The 26,526-nt window shown below is 41.2% G+C and overlaps 1 protein-coding gene across 2 annotated transcripts in view; it reads right to left on the bottom strand.

Annotated features, from left to right (window-relative positions):
• Positions 1 to 26,526, bottom strand: part of aasdhppt (aminoadipate-semialdehyde dehydrogenase-phosphopantetheinyl transferase) — a 79,424-nt gene that overhangs the window by 14,517 nt on the left and 38,381 nt on the right. For both annotated transcript variants that reach the window (XM_043691826.2, XM_043691827.2), the window contains exons 3-4: positions 23,691 to 23,812; positions 19,179 to 19,340 (exon numbers count right to left, since the gene is read on the bottom strand). In XM_043691826.2, the coding sequence (XP_043547761.2) occupies positions 19,179 to 19,340; positions 23,691 to 23,812 (284 nt within the window). The remainder of the gene's footprint in view (positions 1 to 19,178; positions 19,341 to 23,690; positions 23,813 to 26,526) is intronic.

The following is a 26,526-nucleotide window of genomic DNA, read 5'->3' as shown; positions in this document are numbered from 1 at the left end:
CCCCTCCATCTGTTTGATTATCATGTTCTCCCCTCGACTTGCTGGTGCCAATTCCCAAGTACTGACCTCATTTATGCCAAACATCTTCTACTTGGTTAAGGATTTTTAAAGAAGAAACAACCGTAAATAACTTTCAGACTGGGCCTCATGAACAAATAACAGCTTGCATGCTCTCTTGTTTTTAACATAAACTGCTGTTCACAGTCCAAAGGTCACCTTACAGCTCTTAGTTCACAGCTCTAAACCAAAAATAATAAAAAAGTAAAAGTAAAACTAAGGAAAAATCAGCGAGGGTTCTAACATTACCTTGAATGTATCCGGGTTCCGTATTATTACATTTTAATAATATTTTCCCTATGACAAATGTTAAGCTAACTGGTCTATAGTTTCCTGCTTTCTGCCTTCCTTCCATTTTGAATAAAGGAGTTACATTTGCTATAATCCAATCTAAAGAAACCTTCACAGAATCTAATGATTTTTGGGAAATTAAACCAATGCATCAATAATCTCGAAATAAAAACTGAAAGAACTGCGGGATGCTGTAAATTAGAAACAGAAACATAAGTTGCTGGAAAAGCTCAGCAGGTCTGGCAGCATCTGTGAAGAGAAATCAGAGTTAACATTTCGGGTCTGGTGACCCTCAGAGGAGAGGTAATCGGATCTGAAATGTTAACTCTGACTTCTCTTCACAGATGCTGTCAGACCTGCTGAGCTTTTCCAGCAACTTCTGTTTTTACATCAACGATCTCACTGGCTACTTCTTTTAGGAACATAGAAAAATGAGTAGGCCATTCAGCCTCAAGCCAGTTCTAGTTTTAAGACCCTGGGATGAAATTTGTTTAGTACCTCACAGTTCTAACAGTTTACGAACTGATTTACCCCTATTTCTGGGATGTTACTTCTATCCTCCCTACAAGTAACCTTGATATCTGATCAAAGTGTCTGTTCAATTTGTCTGCTTTTCGTTATACTCCATTACACATTCCCCTGATTAATTTTCTAGAGGGCCAACACTTACTTTGTTTACTCTTTTCTTTTTAAAATATCTGAAAAAACTTTGCTAATTTTTTTTCAGAATTTTGGTCAACTTTCATACTCTAATTCTCCCCCTCCCCATTAATCTTTTCGTAATTTGTTGTTTTCTTAAAAATATTTTGTTTAATCCTCTGACCAGCCACCTTTCAATAAGTAAATGTTTTTTTTTAATTTGACACTTCCTTTTGACATTGCCCATTCATTATGGGAGGTGGATCTGTCCCTTAGAATTTTCCTTATTTGTTGGAATGTATCTATTTTGTGATTTCTCAAATATCCTCTTAAATGTTTGCCACTGTATCTCTACTGACCAACCCCTTAACCTGAATTGCTAATTCACCTTTGTGAGCTCTGCGTTCATGTCCTTATAATTGTCCATTGTCAGAAAAACCCTTCTGCCTCACTCCTGCCCTTCAGGGAAAGAAATCTGCTGCCCTCACATGGTCGGACCTAAATGTATGTCCAGTTCTACAGTAATGTGGTTGATTCTCAACTGTCCTCTGAAATGGCCTTGCAGGCCAATCAGTTGTCTGGGTACAAAGTTTCAACAAAGGAATGAAACCAATGCACCATCTAGCATCAAACTAGACACTGGAAAATACAATGGTAGAAAAAGCTGTACTGATCCGCAAAGGCATCCTTATTAACATTTGTGGCTAGTGCCAAAATTGGGAGAATGGTCTCAGTCTGATATAGTCATAGTCGCAAAATCAAAGCAGACAATTTCCCAGACACTACCATCACCATTCCTGGATATGTCCTGTCTCACCAGCAGGATAGGCCAAGCAGAGGTGATGGCACAGTGGCATACAGTTGGGAGGGAGGTGTTCTGGGAGGCATCAAAATTAACTCTGTACCTCAGGAAGTCTCACGGCTTCAAGTTAAACATGGGTAAGGAAAGCTCCTGCTGTGTACCACATACCACCCTCCCTTGGCTGCTGAATCAGCATTCCTCCATGTTGAACAACACTTGGAGGAAGCACTGAGGGTAGCAAAGGCACAAATGTACTCTGGGACATTTCAACAACAAGCAGCAGCAGCACTACTTAGTTAGTTGGTCAGGTCCTAAAGGACACAGCTGCTAGACTGGGTCGGTGGCAATAGTGAGGGTGCCAGCAACAGGGAAAAATATCATATCCTTATTAACCAGCTAGCTATTGATAAGGATATGATATTTTTCCCTGTTGCTGGCACCCTCACTATTGCCACTGACCCAGTCTAGCAGCTGTGTCCTTTATTAACCAGCTAGCTATTGATGCATCTATGACAGTATTGCTAAGAGTCACCACCACATAGGCCTTGTGGAGGTAAAGTCCTGCTTTCACATTGTTGTGTGACAGCACACTGTACCAAATGGCTCAGACTTTGAACAGATCTTGCAACTCAAGACAAGGCATCCAGGAGGTGCTGTCAGCTATCAACAGCAGCAGAATTGTACTCCAGCACAATCTGCAATCTCATGGCCTGGCATATCCTCTATTCAACCATTACAATGAAGTCAGGGATTAACCCTGATTTAATGTAGAGTGTAGGAGGGCACAACTCTGAGAATCTCATGCAACAATGTCCTAGGATTGAGATGAATGACGTCCAACAATACAAACATTCAGGTGCTTGACATGACTGTAATCAGTACAGAGATTCACCTCAAATTCCCAATGATTTCAATTTTGCCAAGGATCTATGATGTTAAAGGTGCTTTCACCTTACCTCAGAAATTCAGCTCTTTCATGCATAGTTGGACCAAAGCTTTAATAAGGTCTTGGGGCAGTGGTCTGGTTGAACCCGGTCTAAGCATCAGCAAGCAAATGATTACTCAACAAATGCTATTGGACAGTACTGTGTTACGATCTTTTGGGAGAGCATTAATCTTTACAAAGAAGTTTGAGCTCCCAGTGTTTAACTGAAATTATGATCCACAACTATGCACTTCTTAAACAAAACTTTTACTATACAAGAATTAATCAAAGCACTGACTTATCACTATATTTTATAAACACCTATACTTTAAACCCCCAGATACCAACAGGACATCTTGAAGTCTCCCTCACATCTTAATAGAATCATAGAAGAGAGGAGTAGGTCTAGACTATTTGATCTCTTAAGCCTGCTCTACCATTCAATATGATCATGGCTGATTATCGACGTCAATACCCTAATCACGCCTTTCCTTCACATCTTTGATACCTCTCACCAGGCTATATCTACCTCTTTCTCAAAAACACATCATGTTTTGGCCTTAATTACTTTCTGTGGTAGTGAATTCCACAGGCTCACCATTCTCTGGGTGAAGACAATTTTCCTCATCTCAATCTTAAAAGGTTTACCTCTTATCTTTAAACTATGCCTTCTGATTCTGGACGCTCCCACCACCAGGAACATCCTCCCTGCCTCTGACCTGTCTGTCTTCAAAGAATTTTATAGCTTCCATAAGATCCTTCCATATTCTTCTACAATCTTGACCGACTCAACCTCACCTGATGTGTCAGTTCTGCCATCCCAAGAATCAATTTGGTAAACTTTTGTTGTGCTCCCTCAATGGCAAGAACATCCTTTCTCAGATAAGGAGATCAAAACTGATACAACATTCCAGGTATAGCTTCACCAATCACCAAAGTTGCAGCAAGACACCCTTGTTCCTGTACTCAAATCCTCTCATTATGAAGGCCATGATACAGTTTTACCTTCTTTACTGCCTGTCTACTTTAGCAACTAATGCACAATGACACACAGGTCTCATTGAACATTCCACCCTCTCAACTTACAGCCATTCAATAATAATCTGCCTTCCTATTTTTGCTACCTAGGCGGATAACTTCATATTACCCACATTATACAGCACACACTTGAACACTTACATAACCTGTCCAAATCACACTCCACCATCTCTGCACACTCCTCACAGCTCGCACTTCCACCCACCTTTGTATCATCTGCAAATTTTGAGATACTACATTTGTAATAGTTGTGATTCACCGGAACTATAAATAGCACATGAGATAGGGTAAACTTGCTGTGCATCCCCTCAGCTTCAGTCGGTCCTAGACTGCCTTTCCTAGTTCCTGTGCCAGGTCACCTGACCCACTCGCTTAAAGGGGCAATATCACATAACTACATACATAACACCCCTCCTCCTTTATTTCCACACAATAACACTCATTCCCCACATTAAACACCCATCTGATACAGACAGCTCCCAGTTAAGGACGGTTTCTATGACAAGTTGTTCCACTCAGGACTAAGTCCACCACTACACTCAGGTCATTCTGGGTGGTGTTCCACACCTAACCCGCTGACACCGGTACTTTGTCTTCCTGGGAAAAGTACATAATTTTCAGGTTCCAGTTGGCAACATCCTTCTTTTCCACTAATGGTAACTTTATCAAAGCATCTGCATTGCTATGGTTCTCCGATGTTGGTATCTGATTTCATTTGCTGAACAATGTGTTACTGGAAAAGCACAGCAGGTCAGGCAGCATCCAAGGAGCAGGAGAATCGACGTTTCGGGCATGAGCCCTTCTTCAGGAATGGCTTCTGATTTCATGTGAGTAGGCTGACAGACCCAGTGCCCATTTCTGCAGGTATGCTGCCGTCATTGACAGTACTCCTGTATGTGAGCAAAAATGGGAGATGCGCAGTCTGTGGTCTGTCAGCAGCACAAAGTGCCTGCTGTAAAGGAAATAGGTGAACTTCTTAACAATGAAAACTATACTCAATCCTTCCTTTCCCAATTCGGCATACTCCTCTGTTTTCACGTTCGCATTGAGGTTATTAATGATGCGCCTTCCTCTCAATTCAGCAAGATGTGTGACAGTACAGTTCCAAGCCCATAAGGCAAGGTGTTGCATGCTAACTGTAGTGGCAACTTTGAGTCAAAATAAGCCAACACTTCTGACCATTTTAGGGTTTGCTTCACCTACCAGTAAGCCTCCTCACATTCCTGGGTTCACTTCCATAGTCATCCCATTCTCAGCAACCAATGCAGGGTTCAAATATGGTTGACAGATCAGATATGAACTTGCCATAGTAATCCACAAGTCTCAAGAACAATCTCAGTTGAGATGCATTCTCTTGTTTGGGTGTCCTCATGACAACATCCATTGACTTGTGTGCTTGTGTAGTCTCTCAGCATCAATTACATGGCCCGGGTACTCTACGGTGTCTTTGAAAGATTCTCATTTCTCTCTTTTTACATGTGCTCCTGCAAACATTTTAGGCTTTCTTCTTGGTTTTCAAATGCTCCTCTTTGGAGGATCCAGTAACTGAAACATCCAGACAACGAACAGACACCTAGCAATCCACTCAAAATTTGGTCCATGGCCCCCTGGAACAGATTCAGTGCTGACATGATGCCAATAGACAGTTACCTGTAATGGAACAGTTCCTGTGTGTCACTATCGTCAACAGCCTCCAGGTCCCCTTCGCGATCCCCTCCCATCTGCAAATAGGTCTGCAACAGATCCATTTCTGAGCATTTCTTTCCCTCAGCAAGTCCACTGAACAGGTCCTCAAAGTGGGCATTGATCTGCACGCACAGGGCTGGGCTGACTGTGATCTTAAAGTCACCACAAATCCTCACCATGCCATCTGTTTTTCAGACAGGAATGACCGGAGTGACCAATTAGCTGGGGTTACTGGTTCCAGCCATTCCTGTTCTACCTCCATTTTAGGCTGCTTGGTGTACGGTACTGGACATGCGTTCAGACTCCTAGGATGACCCTCTTCGCTTCAACCAAAATTTACTTTCTACTCCTTTCACTTCCCCCAAGGAAGTCTTTATATCTGTCCTACTTTCCTTTGAAGACATCTTTATACCTGTCCAAAATCTCTTGCAAATGCATTTTGAGTCTGGCTGCCTATTAATCATGCCCCAATTTAACTTTAATTTCTGTAACCAGGAAACATCCAAATAAGGCAGTCTGGGAACGTGAGAGATTATAAAAACTTACCTCACAAATTGGGGCCTTCACTTCGGGATCAGAGCGGGAGCAAATGGAGAGCAGTCTGAGAAGGTACGAGATTATAAAAACTTACCTCGTGACTTTGGGACTGGAGCTGAGTGGGAGCGAACGAAGAGCACGAGATTCTGATTCAAAACTGTTTTGACTGAGGAGAAACTGAAAACTGATGTCACAGCAGGGCTATGATTTGATTGGCTAATAAGGGGTCTGCGTTACATTGAATCTCATTAATTTATTGCTTACAACTTGCATAAACAGAGATACAAAACCAGTTAAAATTAAAGAAAAAGCAAATTCCAGTGACCACGTCTGTAGTAAATGTTGGTTGCTGGAAGAACTCCGGCTCAGAGTCGATGAGCTGGAGTCTGAGCTTCAAACATTGTGAACCATCAGGGAGGGGGAAGAGTTGGATGCTGTGTTTCATGGACAGATGGGTATGATTGTGAGTGAGGCAGGTGGGGGGATCCAGGAGGGAGAATTGCAGGAGCCTCAGCCCTTGTCCTTGTCCAACAGGTTAAGAGTTCTGCTCCCTGTGTGGATGGAAATGGGGACTACAGGGAAGATGAACCAACTGACTGCAATACCATGGTGCAGGGAACCATTCAAGTCGGGGGGGAAGAGACAGGATAGATCGAGTGAATCCTTAGAAAAGTATAAAGAAAGTAGAAGTATACTTAAGAGGGAAATCAGGAGGGCAAAACGGGGACATGAGATAGAATTAACGAGAATCCAAAGGGTTTTTACAAATATATTAAGGATAAAAGGGTAACGAGGGAGAGAATAGGGCCCCTCAAAGATCAGTAAGGAAGCCTTTGTGTGGAGCCACAGAAAATGGGGGAGATACTAAATGAATATTTTGCATCAGTATTTACTGTGGAAAAGGATATGGAAGATATAGACTGTAGTGAAATAGGTGGTGACATCTTGCAAAATGTCTAGATTACAGAAGAGGAAGTGCTGGATGTCTTGAAACGGTTAAAGGTGGATAAATCCCCAGGAGCTGATCAGGTGTACCTGAGAACTCTGTGGGAAGCTAGAGAAGTGATTGCTGGGCCTCTTGCTGAGATATTTGTATCATCGATAGTCACGGGTGAGGTGCCGGAGAACTGGAGGTTGGCAAGCGTGCTGCCACTGTTTAAGAAGGGCGGTAAAGACAAGACAGGGAACTATAGACCAGTGAGCCTGACCTCGGTGGTGGGCAAGTTGTTGGAGGGAATCCTGAGGGACAGGATGTACATGTATTTGGAAAGGCAAGGACTGATTCGGGATAGTCAACATGGCTTTGTGCGTAGGAAATCATGTCTCACAAACCTGATTGAGATTTTTGAAGAAGATTGATGAGGGCAGAGCATTAGATGTGATCTAAATGGACTTCAGTAAGGCGTTTGACAAAGTTCCCCATGGGAGACTAATTAGCAAGGTTCGATCTCATGGAATACAGGGAGAACTAGCCATTTGGATACAGAACTGGCGGAAAGGTAGAAGACAGAGGGTGATGTTGGAGGGTTGCTTTTCAGACTGGAGGCCTGTGACCAGTGGAGTGCCACAAGGATTGGTGGTGGGCCCTCTACTTTTTGCCATTTACATAAATGATTTGGATGCGAGCATAAGAGGTACAGTTAGTAAGTTTGCAGATGACACCAAAATTGGAGCTGTAGTGGACAGCGAAGAGGGTTACCACAGATTACAACAGGATCTGGACCAGATGGGCCAATGGGCTGAGAAGTGGCAGATGGAGTTTAATTCAGATAAATGCGAAGTGCTGCATATTGGGAAAACAAATCTTAGCAGGACTTATACACTTAATGGTAAGGTCTTAGGGAGTGTTCCTGAATAAAGAGACCTTGGAGTGCAGGTTCATAGCTCCTTGAAAGTGGAGTCGCAGGTAGATAGGATAGTGAAGAAGGCGTATGGTATGCTTTCCTTTATTGGTCAGAGTATTGAGTACAGGAGTTGAGAGGTCATGTTGCAGCTGTACAGGACATTGGTTAGGCCACTGTTGGAATATTGCGTGCAATTCTGGTCTCCTTCCTATCGGAAAGATGTTGTGAAACTTGAAAGGGTTCAGAAAAGATTTACAAGGATGTTGCCAGGGTTGGAGGATCTGAGCTACAGGGAGAGGCTTAACAAGCTGGGGCTGTTTTCCCTGGAACGTAGGAGGCTGAGGGGTGACCTTATGGAGGTTTACAAAATCATGAGGGGCATGGATAGGGTAAATAGACAAAGTCTTTTCCCTGGGGTCAGAGTGCAGAACTAGAGGTTTAGGGTGAGAGGTTTAGGGTGAGAGCGGAAAGATATAAAAGAGACCTAAGGGGCTACGTTTTCATGCAGAGGGTGGTACGTGTATACAATGAGCTGCCAGAGGATGTGGTGTTGGCTGGTAGAATTGCAACATTTAGGAGGCATTTGGATGGGTATATGAATAGGAAGGGTTTGGAGGGATATGGGCCAAGTGCTGGCAGGTGGGACTAGATTAGGTTGGGATATCTGGTCATCATGGACGGGTTGGACCGAAGGGTCTGTTTCCATGCTGTACATCTCTATGACTTGAATATAAAAGCAGGGATGAACTTCTGAGGCTCTACAAGGATCTGGTCAGACCTCATTTGGAGTACTGTGCGCAGTTTTGAGCTCCATATCTCAGGAAGGATGTGCTGGCTTGGAGTTTGTTCAGAATACTCCCAGAAATGAAAAGCTCAACATATGAGGAACGTTTGAAGACTCTGGGTCTATACTGGATGGAGTTTAGAAGGATGAGGGGGGATCTAATTGAAACATACAAAATCCTGAATGACCTGGTCGGAGTAGATGTTGGGAAGATGTTTCCATTGATAGGAGAGATTGGGATCTGAGGGCACAGCCTTAGAATAAAGGGAAAACCTTTTAGAACGGGAGAAACTTCTTCAGCTCGAGAATGGTGAATCTGTGGAATTCATTGCCACAGATGGTTATGGAAGTCAGGTTATTGAGCATGTTAAAGACTGAGATACATAGGTTCTTGAGAATAAAGGGGATCAAGGGTTACAGAGAGAAAGTGGGAGAATAGGGTTAAGAAACTTATCAGCCATGATTGAACGGTAGAGCAGACTCAATGGGATGAATGGCCTAATTTCTGCTCCTATGTATTCACTATGCATAGAGGCTGTTCAGCACACTGGTCCTTTAGCTGTACTTTTACTAGTCCATAGTCCTTCATTGGCACCACTTGCTCCATGCATATCTGTAGTATAATTCAATGCAGGCTTCAATGACAGTGGCCTTAACTTCTCCCTGTATATTGATGTAGGAATCAAAGATACCACTGCACCTATATCCACGTCTACCTTTATTGAATATCCTCTAATTTGGGAACAACCCATAAATGATCAGTTTCACCTTGTACCAACAGGATGTTTAACCAAAACTTTGCTGACTCTGGGCCTTCTATTTCTCCCACAAATCTAGCTGACTCTCTGTCTATTCCCTGGCTGGCTGCATGGCTCTTTTGTCTTGACCTTTGAATTGTCTTCTTTAGACACTCTTACTTGCTCGAGTTGTATCCAGCAATTTTAGGTAATATGGACCACCTGCTTACACCTGCAGTACTGGGGTTCTCAAGTTCAACATGTTGACTCCTTGTGGCTACTGTTGCCATACTGGCAGCATTCTGTCGTCGGTAATGCACATTGCTGAGTTTTCACTGTTCTATGCTCCTTGGTATTGTCGATCAACTTTGTTGCCTCACTGGTGGCCTACTCCATTGAGGTACCAATTTCGAAATATGCCTTGAAATCTAGGTCTCTCCTTGTTAGTCACTTCTGTTAGATAGCTTTGTGTCAGAGGTCCTGCAAGTTATCTTTGAGGAAGCCTCCAAATTCACCATGTTCTGCTAATCTCTCTAAATTGGCCACAAATTGGGTGATAGACTCTCCATTGTACTGAACTGTTTATAAAAATGGAGAAGTTCTGCAAGTAACTTCTGAACACTTTGCATTGTTCCTGGTATGTCTTCTCCATGGATTTCTTTGATTGTACCCGACTCCTGAGAATCATGAAGGTCTTGCTACCAATGGTACGCAAAAAACCCATTATGATTAAATCTTCAGTCACATTATTCACCTTTAATTATGCCTCAAAATTTTTGGTGTACTGTATCCAACTTTCTGTCTCTTCACCAAATGGTCTCATTGCTCCAAATTGCCCTGCCATTTTGTTTTCCTGGCAGCAGGAATTTTTCCCGCTACTTGAGTCCGGCAGCCGTTCGCAGCTCAAGTCCCCTTGGTGAATGGTCTCTGTGCTGGCAGCTCCCTCACTGACTGTCTTAGCACCATGGTGAGAACTTCCCTCTTCAAATATTGGCAGCGATCTGAGTCATAGAATCATTGAATCCCTGAAGTGCTGAAACAGGCCATTCAACTCATCAAGTCCTCACATGACCGTCGCTCTCAGCGTATTCGCTGTTGCATATTGTTCTTCCCTGATATCAATCACAACCACTTCCCTCAATGTTACCTCACAATCCTGCACCACTTTGGAAGTATGGGTGATATCCTTCCTCACGACAGATAAAAAAGCGTTCAAACAAGTTTGCTGGCCAGATTCCACTCTCATTGTTAGCCATCACTAGAACTGTAAATAAAACATGAGGTCAATGGTGGGTAAACTAGAACAGGGAATTTATTGTGCATCCTCTCCGTTCCACAGTCAGTCCTACACTACCTCCCTTATCTCGCATGCAGGATCATCTGACCCACTCTCAGAAAGGGGCAACACCACACAACTACATACATAACAACTAGCTCTCTCATTGAAACCATTAAAATTTATTGTGATAGCGAGGGTCCTAGTACCAATCCCTTCAATACTCCCCTAAGTCAATGCCTGCCATTCAGAAAAAGATCCATTTATTCCTACTCTTTGTTTCTTATCTGCTAACCAATTTTCTATCCATCTCAATTCGCTACCCCCAATCCCATGCTCTTCAATTTTATTCATTCATGTCTTATGTAGGGCTTTGTTGAAAGCCTTCTGAAAGTGCAAACAAATTACATTCACTGACTCTGGCTATAACTCCACTAGTTACATCCTGGAGAATTTTGGTAGATTTGTCAAACATGCTTTCCTTTTCTTAAAACTATGCTGGCTGTGTTTGATTCCACTACTATTTTCTTAGTGCTGTGCAATAAAATCCTTGATTATAGCATCTTCCACATTACCAAAGCCAGGCTTGCTGGTTGATAATTCCCTGCTTTCTCTCTACCTCCTTTTTTAAACATTGGGTAATATTAGCTACCCTCTAATCTATAGGAACTGTTCCAGAGTCTAAAGAATCTTGCAAGATGACCACTAATGCATTCACTGTTCCAAGCAGCACGTCCTTAAGTATTCTGTGATGTAGATAATCAGGCCCTGGGAATTTATCATCCTTCAACCTCATCAATTTCTTCATCACCCTTGCTCCACTAAAACTGACTTGCTTCAGTTCTTCCCTCTCACTAAAGCCTGTGTTCCCCATCAGTTCTAGAACGTTATTCATGTCCTCCTTTATGAAAACAGAAGCGAAGTTTGAGTTTACTTCATCAGCCCTTGCTTTGTTCCCCTCTATAAATTACACCGTTTCTGACTCTAAGCTACATTGGTTTTCACAAATCCTTTTCTCCTTACATACCTAAAGAAACATTTTATAGCTAGTTCTTACATTCCCCACAAGCTTATTGTCATACTCTATTTTACTCTTCCTAATCCTCGGTCCTCCTTTGCTGACATCTAAACTCTTCCTAATGCTCAGGTCTGTTGGTGTTTCTTGCCGATTCGTGAGCCTTTTCTTTGCATTTAATACTATCCCTAACTTCTCTCATAAGCCATGGTCTAGTCACTGTTCTCTTTGCACTCGTGTGCCAGAGAGGAATAAACAACTTTTGTAGTGTACACATTCACTCTTTGAATGTTCGTCATTGCCCATCTGTCCACTGTCATTCCTTTCAATAACATTTCCCCATCCATTATAGCTAACTCACATCTCATACCATTGTAGTTTCCCTTATTAAGATTAAGCACCGTAGTCTCAGAATCAACCAACTCACTCTCCATCTTGATGAAGAAATCTATATCATGCTTGCTCATTCTCAAGGAGATCTTTCAGAACTACATTATCAATTATTACATTCTCATTATGTCATAGCCAAACTAAGATGGCCTGTTCTCTAGTTGGCTCCTGAAACTATTTGTTGAGAAAACCACCCCATATACTGTCTAGGAATTCCTCCCCTACAGTATTGTGACTAATTTTATTTTCCAAATCTATGTGCAAATGAAAATCATCTAAAATTACTGATGTTCCTTTACCACATACATCTTTGTTTAATAACATTTCCAACATCATCACAATACGGTGGTGGTCTATACACCACTTCCACTAATTTATTTTGCTCATTGGCGTTTCTTAACTCAATCCACACAGATTCTATATTGTCTGAGCTAATATTTTTCTTCAGTAGTGTTTATATCTCCTTTAATCAGTAAAGCAACTCCACAGCTTTTTTCCTTCTTAAATAATGAAAAGATCTGTATGTTTATTTCCCATCCCCTGTCACCCTGCAGCCATGTCTCCGTCATCCCAACTATATGATACCTATTCACATCTATTTGCATGATTGATTCAGCCACTTTATTTTGAATGCTCCACATGTTCAGGCACAAAGTCTTAAGGTTAATCTTTTTAATGCTCCTTGTCCCATTCCCACTATTTTTTTACCATTGCCTTTCATTCTTCTGCCAATCACTTCTTTTAGTCCCCTTTCTGTCTTTTGTTCTTGACCTTGATTTCCCCTACCTCTGACTCCTTGCATCGGTTCCTATACTCCTGCCAATTTAATCTAACTGTACCCCAACCACCCGAACAAATTGGGCTGTTTGTACTAGTCCTACCTACCCCCAGAACTGGTTCAAAATTGAAAATCTGCCTCTCATACTACCTCTTTAGCCATTTGAACATCCAATACATCCTGCTTTGACTAGCATATAGCAGTGGTAGTAATCCGAGACCACTACCTATGAAGTCCTGCTTTTCAGCTTGCTTCCTGACTCCCTATGTTCTGCTTTAAGGACCTCATCATTTCTTTTAAAGTATGTCATTGATACCAATGCGTATCATGACTATTGACTATTCACCCTGCCCCTCCAGAATGACCTGTAACTGCTCTGAGACATCCTTGACCCTTGCAGCAGGGAGGCAACTTACCATCCTGGATTGCGGCTACAGAAATGCCTATTTTTCCCATTACAACTGAATCCCCTATGACTACACATCAATCCATGATGCCACAAATTTGACTATTGCCGATTTCCCCTTAGAGGCCATTCCCTTCAACAGTATTCAAAGTGGTCGATCTATTTTTCAGAAGAATGGACAAAAGGGATTTCTGAATTACCTGCTCAATGTTCTCTCTCTCTACCTGGGGGTTACCTATTCCTTTTCTGCCTGTGGAATCTTAGCCTGTGGTGTGACTACTTTTCCGTATTTGCTATCCATGATTCTCTCCGCTTCGCCTATCCTCCACAATGTCTCTAGACCTACTCCAGCTCTGAAACCCGGGCTTCCAGGAGCTGCAGCTGGCAGTACTTCCTGCACACATGCTGGTCCCGTGCACCGGAAATTTGCCCAGCTTCTCACATTGAGTGGGAGGAACACAGCATGGCTTTGAGTCCTCCTTCCATCTTCGACCACTTCAAAATAAAAATGGGTGTATGCACCAGCTTCTCAAACCAGACGTTTAGAGAAAGGAGATTGGGAGGGGGCTGTAGGTTGGAGAGTATGTCGGGGGAAATGGGAAGGCGTGCGGGGGGGGGAATGAGGTGAAGAGGGAGAGGTGGAGGGATAGGGTGAATTGTGGGGGTAGATGGGTGAGGAGGGGGAGCTGGTGTGCTGGCGAGCTCATTTTCTCCACCCCCCTCACCCACTCTAACCGCACCCTCTCCGAACGTGAAGCGCTCCACACCATCACCCGGTTCACCATCAAACCCGCTGACAAAAGTTGAGGCAGTGTAGTCTGGTGAATGGATGTCTATGTTGCAGAGGCGAAATGCCAATTCTCCGACACCACGTCTTACCTCCCCCTTGCCCACATCCCTGCTGCGACCCCTCACGCTAAAATCACTCACACTGTCAGCACCTCATTGCTTCCGGTGATCTCCCCTCAAATGCCTCCAATCTGATAGTCCCCCAGCCCTGCACTGCCCGGTTCTACCTGCTCCCTAAATTCCAAAGCCCACTACCCCGACTGACCCATCTGTCTCGGCATGCTCTTGTCCCACTGAACTCATCTTGTCCTACCTCAACTCCATCCTGTCCCCCTTAGTTTAGGCACTTCCCACCTACATCTGTGACACCAACCACACCCTCCACCTCTTCAATAACTTCCAGTTCCCTGGCCTTCAACGATTTATCTTCACTATGAATGTGCAGTCCTTATACATGTCCATACCTCACAAGAATTGTCTCCAGACCCTCAACTTCTTCGTCTCCAACAGACCTATCCAGACCCCCTCCACCAATACCCTCCTCCTCCTCCACCTTGCTGAAATGGTCCTCACCCTTAATAACCTTTCCTTTAACTCCTTCCATTTCCTCCAAACCCAGGGGCTGGCCATAGGCACTTGGCTAGGCCCAAACTACACCTGCCTCTTTGTTGGTTATGTCGAACAGTCACCTTTCTGTACCTACACAGGCACTGTGTCCCATCTCTTCCACCATTATGTCGATGACTGCATTGATGCAGCATCCTGCACCCAGGCTGAACTGGAGCAGTTCACTGACTTCGCCCACAACTTCCATTCCACCCTTAAATTCACTTGGCTCGTCTCGGACACCTCCCTCCTAGTTCTTGACCTCTCCATTTCCATCTCTGGCGACAGTCTCCAGGTGAACCTTTATTATAAACCCACAGACTCTCACAACCACCTGGACTACACACCTCCTCTCACTCAGTATCCTGCAAGAACTTCATCCAGTTCACCCAATTCCTCCGCTTCCACCACATCTGCTCGTACAAGGAGACATTCCCACTCCCAAGCATCTCAGATATCCACCTGTTTCAAACAACATGCTTTCCACCCCATCATCCAGACAGCCCTCCACCACACCACCTCCATTCCCCATTGCATGACTCTAAACACCCCCCCAAAAATGCAAAAAAGACAGAGTCCCCCTTGGCCTCACATACCACCCCACCAGCCTATGCATCCAATGCATCATCCTTAAACACTTGCACCAACTGCAACTAGCCAACATCCCCAAGAACATCTTCCCATCCCCATCCTCTCTGTTTCCACAAGGATTGTTCCCTTCGCCAGTCCTTGGTTTGCGCCACTCTCACTACCAAACTCCCCTGAACCCCTAGTACCTTCGAGGAGAAAGTGAGGACTGCAGATGCTGGAGATCAGAGCTGAAAATGTGTTGCTAGAAAACGCAGCAGGTCAGGCAGCATCCAAAGAGCAGGAGAATCGACGTTTTGGGCATGAGCCTGTCTTCAGGAAGGATTCCTGAAGAAGGACTCATGCCCGAAATGTCGATTCTCCTGCTCTTTGGATGCTGCCTGACCTGCTGCGCTTTTCCAGCAACACATTTTCACCCCTAGGTACCTTCCCCTGCAACCAGAAAAGATGCAAAGGCCTGCTGGCATACCAACCCTCTCAGCTCCATCCAGGGCCCCAAACAGTCCTTCTAGGTTCACCCATCTCTCTTCCAATCTAGTTTATTGCATCAGGTGCTCCCGATGTGGTCTTCTCTACATCAGGGAGACCAAACATAAACTTAGGGAACTGTTTGCTGAGCATCTCAACCGAGCCTGCAGGGGTCAACCAGACCTCCCAGACAGTGCCCATTTTAATTCCCCTTCCCACTCCCTTTTCAACATGACCATCCTTGGCCTCCTCCATTGCCACAATGAACCAAACTGCAAATTAGAGGAACAACACCTCATCTTCTGCCTGGGCAGCTTACAGCCCAGAGGACTCAACCCTTGAGTTTTCTAATTTCAAACAACCTCCCTTCCCGTCCCAGCCACTAACCCTCCCTCTTCCATTCCTCCCAGCCACCCACCACATTCATCCCTCCCATTGACCAACCAGGTCATACCCTCTACCTGTCTTCACCCATTCCCACTTCACCACTCTGGCTCTGCCACCCATTTTAACTGCAGCTCCCACAACACCCACCCCCAGTCCTGAAGAAGAGTTACACCTGGAGAGGTTTTCTCTCAGAAAAAGAACCAGAAGTGATACCACACACCACAACAGAGCAAGACAGATAAACAGCAAGCGGGACTGAACACCAATCCTTCATTGGAGGCTCACTGAAGATGCTACCTAGCAAGGTGATGAAATGTCTGAGAACAAATCTATCAGCTCAGCCTAGTCTACAACCTGAGCTACAAATCTTCTCCAAAATTGTAATGTTAATGCTGTCTGTCTTTGGGAAGATCGAAAATATGTGTAAAAAGAATTAACATCTGACTAAAACAGAAAGCACCAGAGAAACTCAGCAGAGCTGGCTGCATTGTGGAGAGGAAAACAGTGTTAATGCTTTGAGTCCAAAGATACTTCATCAAAAAATGAGTTCATCACTTCTGACGAAGGGTCACTGGACTTGAAACATTAACTGTTTTTCTCTCCACAGATACTGCCAGACTTGCTGGGTTTCTCTAGAGCTTTATGTTTTCATTTCAGACCTCTAGCGTCACAGTTCTTTGTTTTAAATTAATACCTGAGCAGATGTACAGGGAATTTTACTGTTACATTCCCATGTAATGCTACCAATCATTTAGGCATATCATGGTTTTGGAGTTTCCATAGAACAGAAACATTTAAAGGAGTGCCTGAATAAAAAAAAAATGTCTTTTACTAATTTTAATCAAAAAATATGGAGGGACTGCACTAAAGAAAGAAATTTAGTAATGGTGTGGGAAAATGAATGAAATTGGAATAAATACGATGAATGGTTTAAAAAAGGGATAATGAATCTAAAGGTCACATAGCAACAGAATAAAATCAAAAGAAGGTTTACATCGAGGAAACCAAATGAACAGCTCATATCCATCATGGAAATAAACATGCAGCAGACCTCTACTGGGGAAACACTAGAAACAACAGGCTTTTACAGCATAAAATAAACAGATGATGAGCTTTGTTTATCTCTGCAAACATGGTAACTGGCTTTCAGAAAGGCCTTATCTCTGCAGTTACATTTGATGACTGAATCATGCATCCATGCACAGATTCAAAGTGGAATTTTTAAAACATTGATTCTTGGTATACTGCACATTAACTACTTTTCTGGTAACTAATATTAAGCGACCTGTAACAGAAAACCACTCAATAACTCACTATAATTGTGATCTTTGAGATGCATTTTGAAAGCAATTTCAAATTGTTCACAGATATTAATGTTGATTAATACTCTTGACTAGTTTTTGAAATAGTGCGATTTTCATTGAACACACATTGAATTGACATGGATAAAGCTTTGAAAGTTTACAAATAAAGCATTGATTTTCAAGAATACAAAGGTTTATTGCATAAAGTATAACATCAATTGATTGGATTTGCAATGAACATTCTTACTTTCTATAAAAATCAAGTCCCTCATGATATTGAAAACTGAATCCGCATTAATTGGAAAAGTTATATCTTATATTTCCTGTAATTAAATTTAAGAGTACAGAAACAGATAATCCTATTGACAATTTCTTAACCTACTTTAATCTGCTCAAAATAAGGTCAATCCAGAGTTTTCTGAAATTTACAAATATAAATCATATATTTTAGATTAGATTAGATTACTTTTAGATTAGATTACTTACAGTGTGGAAACAGGCCCTTCGGCCCAACAAGTCCACACCGCCCCGCCGAAGCGCAACCCACCTATACCTAACACTACGGGCAATTTAGCATGGCCAATTCACCTGACCTGCACATCTTTGGACTGTGGGAGGAAACCGGAGCACCCGGAGGAAACCCACGCAGACACGGGGAGAACGTGCAAACTCCACACAGTCGCCTGAGGCGGGAATTGAACCCGGGTCTCTAGCGCTGTGAGGCAGCAGTGCTAACCACTGTGCCACCGTGCCGCCCACATATATATATGATTCTCGCTTAGGGTCTTTTACTGTGCAGACTTGCGAGAGGTCCCGGGTTCGTAAATTGCCCATAGTGCTAGGTGCATTAGTCAGAGGAAAAGGGGTCTGAGTGGGTTACTCTTTGGAGGGACGGTGTGGACTGGTTGGGCTGAAGGGCCTGTTTCCGCACTGAAGGAAATCTAATCTAATCATAAATGTTGAGTTCCAAAGTATATAACTTTTAATGATTAAAAAATTTTAAAGGAACAATTTGAATAGATGGAACATGCACAGCTTTTGGTGAGGATTTGGCATTTCATATTGGGATATGCAATCAAACCTACTCTACAACGAAGGAATAAATGTCTTCATCTTGAGAACTTACACTTATCTACAAAAGTATCAGTCAATTAGTTACAAGTAGAGTTCTCTGACGAACATTTTGAACGACACAGAGCACTTGTTACCATATGATTATGTCAGGGTGCCAATAACTTATGACTAAAATATGTAGGAAATTGGCAATATCAACACAGGAAGATGCATGATATATTAATCTAAATTGCTGCAGTCTATTACTAGTGAATGTAAATTATATTTTCTGCATGGTAATGCTTTTCCTGCAAAACATCTGGTGTCCTAATATCAACACATAATGATAACACTGCACATAATCTTTTTTCCTACATTATATTTGACTAACTTCTGCATGACTGTCAGCTGTGGCTCAGTGGTACTGCTCCAGTTTCTGACTCAGGTTTTGGGTTCCATTCCCACTGCAGCTGCTTGAGCACATAAGCATTATAGTCATTAGGTAAGACCTAGCCACTTCTCAAAGAAAAAAATCTTCACTTCCTCTGGGTTCTGTCCAACATTTATTTCTCCCCAAATATTATTAGCATAAATTATCTGTTCGAGGGACCGCGCTGTGCACAGATTGGTTGCCTTAATGTACCAACTAGGGACAATTCTCAAGAACACCCATATCCTATACTTTGAAGCAAATAATTGGAATCAGCAAGGAATTTCAATAAGATGACCATCAGTAACAGTTAAATTGCTTTGATTGATCTGTATGAAGTAATCTCACCTCAAATATCCATGCTTCTTCCTGGTCTCCATCCAAAAACATCATTGTTTCCTTAGAGACCTGTCCTGTTTGCATATGTAATGGTGATGCATGGAATTCAATTCTCTGCAGGTTAAATCCCACTCCAATGCCTATTGCCTTTATAAAGCTTTCTTTCAAAGCCTAGAATGTAAAGAATTGAAACTTGGAACTCTTGACTTTTCTGAATTAGAAATAAGTTATATATAATCAGGTGGTTAATGAATCTTCAAGTAGCATTAAACTATTTAATATAACATAGGAGTGTTCAAACAAAATTCTTCATGATGTGAACACCAACACAGAATTAAGTAATACCTAGAAAATCACATCAAACATAATAGCGACAAAATGGAATTACATATAATTAAAAGAAAAATAAGTCATTCGGCCCAATTGATCAATTCTAGAACTTTTGTGCCATACAAGCCCCCTCCACCCTTCATCACTTACTCTTGGGGAAGGTTTAATCAAATGGTGAAAGCTATAACATTAGAAATGAAAAACATAATGCACACAGAATTGGGAGTCAGCACTCAAATAGAAATGAGGAGTCAGAATAAGAGTGAATACAAAGGTCTAATTTAGTAAAAGCAAAATACTACGGATGCTGGAAATCTGAAGCAAACACAGAAAATGCGGGAGAAACTCTGCAGGTCTGACAACACCTGCAGAGAGGGAAACAGAGTTACATTTGACGTCCTATAGACTTTTCTTCAGAACTTTCCGAATGTCTAATTTAGGTCTGTTATATATGTATGTGAATGTGGAATAGTAAATAAAATTACTGAGCTGCACAGCCAGTTGAAAAACACAGGTTCAGAAATTCTGAAGCTGGACTAGATGTCCATGTGGAATCTCCACTTAGCTGACCCTGTGGGATTTGCTCAGGATAACGAAATTTCTGACGAGCAATTCCTTGGTGAAGAACCTTACAAGAAAATCTGCTGTCCATGAAAATAGGGGAATTTGGAGGGGTCCAACTCACTTAAGGTTAATAGTAACAGAGGAAAGGTTAGAGGATTAAAACCGTCTCATAAATCCTGGGTAACTATTAAATAGGCTCCAACTCACCACTGAACAGCACCATCAACTAATCCTCCACCTTGGTAGAATGATGGGACCTGGACCAGACAATTCTCCGTCCATCATTCCTAAAACTCCTTATTCCAACTGGTTCTCACCCTACATTTCTCCTCCTGTGGACCTGCCATCTCCCTCCTAACTGCTGGACATGTGGCACAGCAAAATGTTAACTATTCCTGAATACAAGGTGTTCAGGAAATATAGGGAGGAAAATGGAAAGAATAGGGGGCAGAGTATTGAATACTGCAATAATGCTGAAGAGAGAGGATGTCTAGATGGGTTAGGGGCCAGACTTAATTGGTTTCATCTAATAAATAACTGAGGTTGCATTACATTGCTCTTTGTAATCTACTGGCCTCCAATTGGTGGAAGAGGTATGCAGAAATAAATTTTCAAGAAATTTACAGAAACATGTGAGAATTGTAGAGTAGTTATAATGTGAGATGTTAATTATTCTAACATAGACTGTGACTAATAATGTAATGGGATAGTAACATGATAAACAGAGAAAGAATGTAAGATGGGGAAGAAACATCCATGGCTAAGGAAAAAAAACTAAGGAATACCATATTGCAAAAGTGAGTGGCAGGCTGGAAAATTGGGAAAATTTTAAAGATCAACAAAGGATGATTAATAAAAGTCATCAAAAGAGCAAAGCTAAATTATTAAAGAAAGCTCGTGCAAAATATATAAATGGATAGCAAAAGCTTCTTTAAGTATATAAAAAGGAAGAAAATAGCTAAAGTGAATGTTGCTCCCTTGGAGGATGAGACTGGTGAGTTAACAGAGAACACAGATGTGGAAGAGTCACAAAATCAAGATTTTGCTTCAGTTTTCATGGTGGAGGACATAAGTATCATCCCAATCGGGGCAGCACAGTGGCTCAGTGCTGCCTCAAACACTGGATTTAATTCCGGCCTCGGGCGACTGTCTAAATGGAGTTTGCACATTCTCCCCGTGTTTGCGTGGCTTTCCTCTGGGTGTTCCAGTTTCCTCCCACAATCCAAAGATATGCAGGTCAGGTGAACTGGCCATGCTAAATTGCCCGTAGTGTTAAGTGCATCAGTCAGGGGTAAATGTCGGGAAATGGGTCTGGGTGGGTTACTCTTTGGAGGGTCGGTGTGGACTTGTTGGGTCAAATGGCCTGTTTCCACACTGTAGGGGATCTAATCTAATCCAATTCTATCAGGTAATGCAGAGGTTATAGAAAGGGAGGAACTTAGACAACCATCACTAAGGATTGAAGGCAGATAAGTTCCCAGAGCCTGATGACCTACATCCTGGGTCATAAAGGAAGTCACAGCAAAAGACAGTGGATCCATTGGTTCTAATATTCTAAAATTCCCTGGATGCAGGGAAGGCAGCAATGGACGAGAAAAATGCCAAATTAACACACCTGTTCAAAAAGAGATGGAGGCTAGAAGTAGGATAAACCAGACTAGTTAGTTTAACATGTGTAATTGGGAAATTGCTGGAATCTATTATGAAGGAAGGAATAACAGAACATTTAGAAAGTCAAATTATAATCCATTAGTCAGCATGGTTTTATGAAGGTTAAATCATGTTTGATTAATTTGATAGAGTTCTTCGAAAATGTAAGAAGCAATACGAATGATGGCGATCCTGCAGCTGTAGTATGTCTGGACTTTTGCACAAAAGGTTATTCTACAAGGTAAGACCGCATGGGATTAGGGGTAATTTATTAACTTGGATAGAGGATTGGTTAATCAACATAAAGGAAAGAATCAGGATAAATGTTTTTTTCTCCCCCTGGTTCTCAAGATGTAACTAATGGGTTGCCACAGGTGCTTGAACCCAACTATTTACCATCAACATTAATAACTTAAGTGCAGGGAAAGAAAATGCAATAGCCAAATTTAAGAATGACACTAAAATAGGTGGAAAGGTAAGTCGCAATCAGAAAATAAGAAATTTACAAATAGATATGGACAGGTTAGGTGGATGGGCCAAAATCTGGCTAATGAAGTTTAATGTGGATCAGTGTGAGGTTATCAATTTTGGTCAGAGGAATAGAAAGGCAACTCATTATCTAAATGGACAGAAACATTAGAGTGCTTCGGCACAGAGGGATCTGAGTGTCCTTGCACAGGAATTGCAGATAATTAGAGTGCAGGTACAGCAGGTAATACTGAAGGCAAATGGAATTTCAGCATTTATTGCTAAAGGAATAGAGTAAAAAAGTAGGGAAGCATTGCTGCAACTGTACAAAGCATTAGTGAAACTGCACCAGGAGTACTGCGCACAAACTGGTCTCCTTATTTGAGGAAGGATGCAGTTGTATTAGAGGCAGTTCAGTTAGGTTCACTAGATGGACTCCTGGGATGAGGGAGAGAGATGAAAAGAGATTCAGAGTTTAGAAGAATGAAAGGAGATCTAATTGAGGTATATAAGATGCTAAAGGGAATTGACAATGTAGATATAGAAAGGAGTATTTCCATATGGGGCAATCTAGAATGAGAGGCCATAGTTCAAGATAAGCAAGGAGAAATTACTTCTCTCAAAAGGTTGTGAACCTGTGGAACTCACCATCCCAGAGTGTAATGGATGCTGGGATATTGAGTAAATTTCTGGATTTTTAATTAACAATGGCTTGAAGGGTTATGGAAAATGGGCAGGAAAGTAGAGTTGAGGTTGAGATGCAATCAGCCATGATCATATCAAAAGGATGAGCAGTGCAAGGGGCTTCATTGTCTACTCTCTATGTTGTCCACTTTGGCAAGGTCAGATCAAAAAGCATAATAATATCAAAATTGAGAGAGATACAAAGGGAACTAAGTATCTTTTTATGTAAATCACAAACTAGTGGCATGCAGGTACAGTAAGTAATTAGAATGACTCATAGCATGTTGACCTTTTTTTGCAAGGCGGATAAATTAGAAAAGTAGGGAAGTCTTATTTGAACTGAGCAAGACATTGGTAAGACGACATTTGCAGTACTCTGTACAGTTTTGGGCTCCCATCTTAGGGGAGAATGTCCTTGCATGGGAAAGTAAGAGCTGTTCATATTAAAACATATGTTTCTGCTTCACAGGATAGATGCTGAGAGTATGTTTTCTCTTAGGGTGGCATGTACAACTCGGCATAAGAGTTTAAAACAAGGTGTCTCCCATGACCAGGAATTTCTTCCATCAGAATATTTGAAATTTGCTTATGCACAAGGTCATTGAATATGTTCAAAGCTGATTTCAACATAGTTTTGAGTGATGAGTATTATGGGGAACATGGATGGAAGTGGCTTTAAGGCTATAGCCATGACCTTATTGAATAGCAGAGCTGTCTCAATGGGCTGAATGTATGATTTGTACTCTTATTCCTTTTAACTTTATATTTGCATTTTAGTTTATATATTGAAGCTGGCTAAAACATCGATGCTCAAATATAACGTACCCAGTGCCTATAAAACATATCCAGTTGCGCCCACTCATCACCTGCCATCTTGATTGTTTTCCATTCATAATCTGTGAATTGTCTGTTCATAATGCGGAAAAACTCTGCAACAGAGCTACTACCTATCAGAGATGTTGAGAAAAGAACATTCAGTTACGTTACTAATGGATAAATACGGATGAATGAAATATAAAGAAAATCTCAGCTGTAAAAGCTCCAAATGATTAGGCAAAATTGGTACATTTAAAGATACAATATTGTCATTGAACACATACATACAGAAAAAAAAAAGGATTTCAGAATGCCCATATTGTTTTTCTACAGTGTCTTTTTTGTAATTTATCATTGTGTTTTTGTTTGCATTTGTGGTACATTCAAGCTCAACAAAATGAACGATGAAATCAGTGAGCACTGGAATGGTAATATTTTTGTACCAGATTCTAGATTAGAGTGGTGCTGGAAAAGCACAGCGGTTCAGGCAGCATCCGAGGAGCAGGAAAATCGATGTTTCGGGCAAAAGCCCTTTTCCTGCTCCTCGGATGCTGCCTCAACTGCTGTGCTTTTCCAGCACCACTCTAATCTAGAATCTGGTTTCCAGCATCTGCAGTCCTTGTTTTTACCTAATATTTTTGTACCAGCCAATTATTGATCAAGAGTATGCCAAGATACCCTTTCTTCAAGGTCTCAGTAATATACTTCAGAAAGGCAAAATCTATCACAGCACAGTGAACATTTTACTTACATGCTTAGATACGATTTACAATTCATATGAATAGCTTAACATGTTATTATTTATTGCAAGAGGAATTTAAAACAAAAGTGCGGAGGTTATACTTCAGCTATTCAGGGCACTGTTAAGAGTCATAGATAACTACACTACAGACAAAGGTTATTGGCCAATAGCCGGGAGCAAAGCACTGATCTTTCTGGTACCCTAACGGTCACTGCCTGCCACTCAGAAGTAGATCAATTTATTCTGACTCGCTTTTCTGTTTGTCAATTAATTCTGAATCCATGCCAATATATTACTCTCTATCACATGTGATTTAACTTTGCCCACTAACCTTTTATGAGGGACATTATCAAAGTTTTCTGAAAATCTAAAATAACAATATCTACAGGTTCTCATATCTATTCTAGTAATCACATTATAAAAAAATCTCCAGTAGACTTGTTAATTATGATTTGCCTTTCATTTAGCTATGGTGGCTTTGTCCAATCCCACTAATGCTTTCTAAATATTCTGTTATTACACCTTTTAGAGCACTATAGCCTTTGATGTTAGGCTAACTGGTCTGTAATGGTCCATAATTATTTGTTTTTTTTTAAATCTCTCCTTCTCTTTTAAATAGTGGGTTATATTTGCCATCACCAATCTGTAGAAACTACTCCAGAGTCTATAGAATTTTGGAAGATGACCACCAATGCTTCCAATATTTCTAGGGCCATTTTGTTTAGTACTCCGGAATGCTGATTATCTGGCCCTGCGGATTTGTCACTCTTTAACCCTATTAATTTTCCCAGCATCTTTCTTTTTTACTACTACTGATTCTTTCAATTCTACCATTCACTCGACCCTTGGTTCTCTAACACTTCTGGGATATTATTTGTGTATATTTTTGTGAAGACAGAACCAAAGTATATGTTCAATTCCTCTGCAATTTCTTTGTTTCTCATTAAAATTTGACTGTATGGGGTCTTTACTAATCTTTTTCTCTTCACATATGTACAGTAGCTTTGACAGTTACCTTTATGTTTCCTGCAGTTTTACTTTGATACTCTATTTTCTACCTCTTCCTCAAACATTTTTTTTGCTGAATTCTAAAATGCTCTGAATCCTCAGACTTGCTGTTTTTTTTCTGTGATTATTACTCTGAAAATATACTCAATGAATTGGGTTTTATCTTTTCTTCAAATGGCATAGCTGCCTTAACAACTTAGAAGAACAAAATTAAATAAGACTCATAATGCTACATGCAACACAAAGCTAAGTGAAACAAAAAAATGTTTCCAGAGAATTGTTAAGAAATTACACAAACTACAATTAAAATTTGTAGAAAAAAATCATTAATTTTAATGTCAATGTTCTGTGGAATCGTGTTGTGATGGGCAATTACAGTACTTCTACAATTATCACAATTAACTAAGCAAAACTCTAAATCTATGCATTTAGCTGATGTAGCCTAAACACTCAAGAGAATAGGATATATGGAAAAACAAAAATCAGTTAAAATAATGTGTTTTATTTTAGAAAAGGCAAGTGTTACAAAAAATATAATGAAGTCAAAAAACATAGAATGGAAAGGGAATGACTAAAAAAAAAAATCACACTCCTACATATAGAGTACTCTGCTCAATTTAGGAGAACCACAGTTTATCATTCATTTGAAAAGTGAGTGAAAAGCAATCAACAAGTCACAGCAGATTGCTGATGACTGAACATGGTATACCTCACTAACAAGGTCATTATTTGGACAGAGCACCAATGTGTTTACAGCTGCAGAAGAAGTGAAGCATAATATATAATAAGACTTTATCAGTGTTTACAGAAGGACATTTGCAGTATACTGGTCTAATTGTTCAATTCCAACCACTTGGAGATTTCAGAAAAACCTGTAATAGTTACCACTGTGGAGGTGGTATGCTGAAGGCTTGATTTATCACCATTTATTTATAAAAGTATTAAGTGAAAAATTCAGAGCGCTGATTTCACATTTGCCTGTTTGAGCAGCTGGTTTAAAACATATACTAAATATTCTGAATTTAATAGATAACAAGAACATGTGACCTTTCAAATACTTGTTAGAAAATACTATAAATAGAAAGTACATGTCTG

This window comes from Chiloscyllium plagiosum, unplaced genomic scaffold, assembly GCF_037043375.1.
Source record: "Chiloscyllium plagiosum isolate Xiang-an unplaced genomic scaffold, Cpla_swu_hap1 HiC_scaffold_6, whole genome shotgun sequence".
NCBI classification, from domain to species: domain Eukaryota; kingdom Metazoa; phylum Chordata; class Chondrichthyes; order Orectolobiformes; family Hemiscylliidae; genus Chiloscyllium; species Chiloscyllium plagiosum.
This window is presented reverse-complemented; position numbering and strand designations above follow the sequence as displayed.